Source organism: Gastrolobium bilobum, unplaced genomic scaffold (genome assembly GCF_033153095.1).
Source record: "Gastrolobium bilobum isolate Gb01-03AN ecotype WA unplaced genomic scaffold, APGP_CSIRO_Gbil_v1 utg13041, whole genome shotgun sequence".
In the NCBI taxonomy this organism is placed as follows: Eukaryota; Viridiplantae; Streptophyta; class Magnoliopsida; order Fabales; family Fabaceae; genus Gastrolobium; species Gastrolobium bilobum.
In genome coordinates, this window is record NW_026897636.1 from 26053 (window position 1) to 29590 (window position 3538).

A 3538-nucleotide genomic window follows, 5' to 3' on the forward strand; every position below is an offset into this window, starting at 1 on the left:
TATGCGACAGTTTGGTTTGGATCAGTCGATTCCAGATGGACTGTGGACTATTCGATGGACTGTTTATATTTTATAGACTGTCTTTATCTTATGTAATATGCATATGTTATGGAGTGTATGTTTCGGTGATTGATAACGATTACAACGTAACATACAAAACTAGCCGACTAAATATAATAAAGGTAGTGGACGTGGGTTACAAAACCGTATTAACAGATTGCACACTGGAATTAAAAAGCATTATCATACAAAAACGTAGTTTTAAGCAAAATCATTCAATCGTTCGCTTCGCGATTAGGACACCCCTGCGATTATGGCCATGTTGCTTGCAAATACCACACCTAATACGATTTTGACTTGTCTCGACTTCATCCATCTCATCACGGATTCTGGTGGACCTTGGACGACCTTTTGCACGTAGCATAGAAGTTTCAGGTATAAGCATCGGACCTGCACTTGGTGGAATAGCTTCCTCATTACCAATTGGCTTCCACGGAAATGAATATGCCTGAACCAAGTTAGTTGTCAAGAATATGTCATCCACGTATTGGAAAGGATTCTGACGAACACTTAAAGTAGCAGCAGCAATGTGACTACACGGGTATTTGAAGGCCTTAAACTTTCAAACATTGACAAAACCTCTCTGGCAGATCAACAGAATACGACTTATCCCATCCCTCGTCAACCTCAAAGACTGTTTGGTCAACGTTATATGCGCGCACATGGTGGCCTCTAGCTAGATGTTCATTGTGCTTCAGCAGTCGAACTATATTTTGGCAATGACGATGTGTAGATTGAAGTTGTGAAGCAACTGCTTGACCCTTATTAACAAAATAATGTATTAATTTGTTGTATATGTGCTTAACCAGAGCAGTTATTGGCATATTTCTTTTCCCTTTTAACACCTTGTTTACAGATTCTGCCAAGTTAGTTGTCATATGCCCATATCTGCATCCTTCAACATCATATGCACGCGTCCATTTTTTCTTAGAGATGGCATCAATCCACTCTGCAACCTGAGGGAATCGTGCAAAACCTCTTTCAAAATCCTCCACTGACGGGGTATAACCTGAACAGAATGATAAATATATAAATTTGAAGTACTTAATGCATAAAAAATAGAGTTAAGATTGAGGTAAATATACCTAAATTCTTTAATTTCCTCTTCAACCTCTCATTCATGAACTTTTGATTAAAATTGCTAGCAATATGACGAAGGCAAAACACGTGATATGCATTTGGTGGCTGGCAATTAAGGTTATTCTCCACAGCAGATATTATGCTACGATGCCATTCTGAAATGAGGCATATATTTGACATTTGCGTAACATAAGCACGAATATTAACAAGAAAATAGTCCCAGGCTTCCAAGGTCTCACCTTCAACATTGGCAAATGCAAGTGGTAAACATTCGTCATTTCCATCTTGAGCCATGGCAACCAACAATTTTCCTTTATACTTGCCATATAAATGAGTGCCATCGATTTGTATCACTGGTTTGAAAAATTGAAGCCTCGCAACACTGTCTAAAAGTCCAGAAGATACGAGGAAATATGTGTTTTCCAGGAACTATTCCATGCTCCATATAATAATCATTTGTTTGATTATGTTAAAAAGAACCTGGTGAAAAGCGAAGCATATATTCACACCAGCTGGGCAAAAAAGTATACGATTCCTCCCAATCGCCATACATCGTTGCAATTGCTTTCTGCTTCGCATAACATGCCTTTCTATACTAAACTTTGAATCCATAGTTAGAGGTGATCCTTTCTTGAACTAGTGTAATTGAGACTGATCGTTCTTCCCTTATCATCCCTAGCAATGAAGTCGTGACGTACACATTAAGACCATCATAAATAGCATTAACATGATTTTTCATCGCACAATATCCAAAAAACGTACCTAGGACAAGCTCCGCAATGACATCAGTATCAAGCTGTCTGTGACCCTAAGAAATGTGGTCATTCAAACAATTGTGATTTCCAATCCATCTGGTAACCTTTCAATTTTTACCAAATACTGGTTTTATTGCCCTAACCTGCCACAAGCAACCCTTATCATGAGCGCAATATTTCATGCTTAATTTTGTAGGCGTGATCTCAATTACAATTGCATCTTGATGCTCCCTCATGAGGTTGATCTTCAGTGCCATTCGAACCTCTTTTTTGGTTGCAAATTCCTGATTCACAAATAACTTGTCACCCAATTGCCACAGTCCTTGTATTGATCCCGATCCCGAAATCGAACCATCAGTACATGATTCTTGTTCGCTCTGATAACTCCAATCAATATGTGTGTAATGTGGAATTCCTTCCCAAAAAGGAATAACAACATCATCACCTGCATATATGAATTAAAACTTGTAAATATATTATTTAAACACCCTAAATTAGATACGAGTTATTTACTAAAATACCTTCATGATGTTCTGCTAATTGTGCGGAGCCTATGTCATTAAGTTACGGGATTTGAGACTCCACCGGATCATGGTATACTGGGATTTAAGACGCGGGCCTATCACCATCGTTATCTCCTTCTGAAGCACTAGCATCCTCGGCCATAAGACATTCTTCCATTGTGATGTTTTCATCATCATCATCATCATAGTCGTCATGCATAATCCAAGTAGGATCATTTTCATCTCCTTCAGAAATGTTAACAACTGGAGAAGCATAAGCAGCAGATGTTGATGCATGACATGAAGAATTTAAAGCAACTGACCTCACCGATAAAACAACATCCTCTGCTCCGGCAATGTACACATACAACTCCAAAAAATCTTTCCTTGACTGGTTGAAAAATTCTTCCATTATCATCTCGACGTCTTTATCATTCACCACTTGCAAACTAATGTATTGTTCAGATTGTCATAACCTCGTGGTGATCTGAGTGATAGATTGGTTACCTTGAAGAGTTAACTTTTGACGAATTTTATGGTGCAGTTCATCAATTGTTGAGTTGCATTTGATACGTGTTGGCCTTTTTTCACCTTCAAAAATTACACATCGTCGACCTTCCACCTTCCTATCATTGTAATATAACACAACACGAACATAATCAGAATGTGAACTCATTTTTAAATGGAATAACAAATAAAATAAAAGACTATGGATAAGCTAATAATTTTGTATGTAAAAGTAAGAATTGATGGTGGAGAAGAGTTGTGAAGAGTGTTTAGAGTGATAAGAGTTTAAATAGATCTATTTGCACCATTCACACCCCATATGGGCATCAAAATTGCATGTGTCACGTCCAAATTGGGCATCACAGGTCACGCCCCATTCAGGCGTGACCCACGTGGAGGTAATGGCTACATAGGACGTGACCTGTGATGCCCAATGAGAGTTTGACACTGTGCAATACATGCGTAAATAATTTCAAAACAGCAATAAATTTGTAATTTTTTATTTAAATTAAAATAAATTAATTTTTTGCCATGACTCAATAGTTATGTATGATTAGAGCTATGTAGCACCGATACGACACGCGACACGTGACACGATACGACACGACACTCCGACACGTCAATCCTAAAAAA

General features: G+C 38.0%; 1 protein-coding gene across 1 annotated transcript; it reads right to left on the reverse strand.

Moving 5' to 3' along the window:
* Positions 1–271: 271 nt before the first annotated feature.
* LOC133308881 (uncharacterized) lies at positions 272–2810 on the reverse strand. The gene is made up of 6 exons (XM_061509614.1): positions 2664–2810; positions 2039–2179; positions 1903–1948; positions 1146–1526; positions 640–1069; positions 272–593 (listed from the first exon to the last, which is right to left on the reverse strand). Exons 1-6 carry the CDS (start codon positions 2808–2810, stop codon positions 272–274), a joined length of 1467 nt encoding a protein of 488 aa, XP_061365598.1.
* Between the last annotated feature and the right edge of the window lie 728 nt (positions 2811–3538).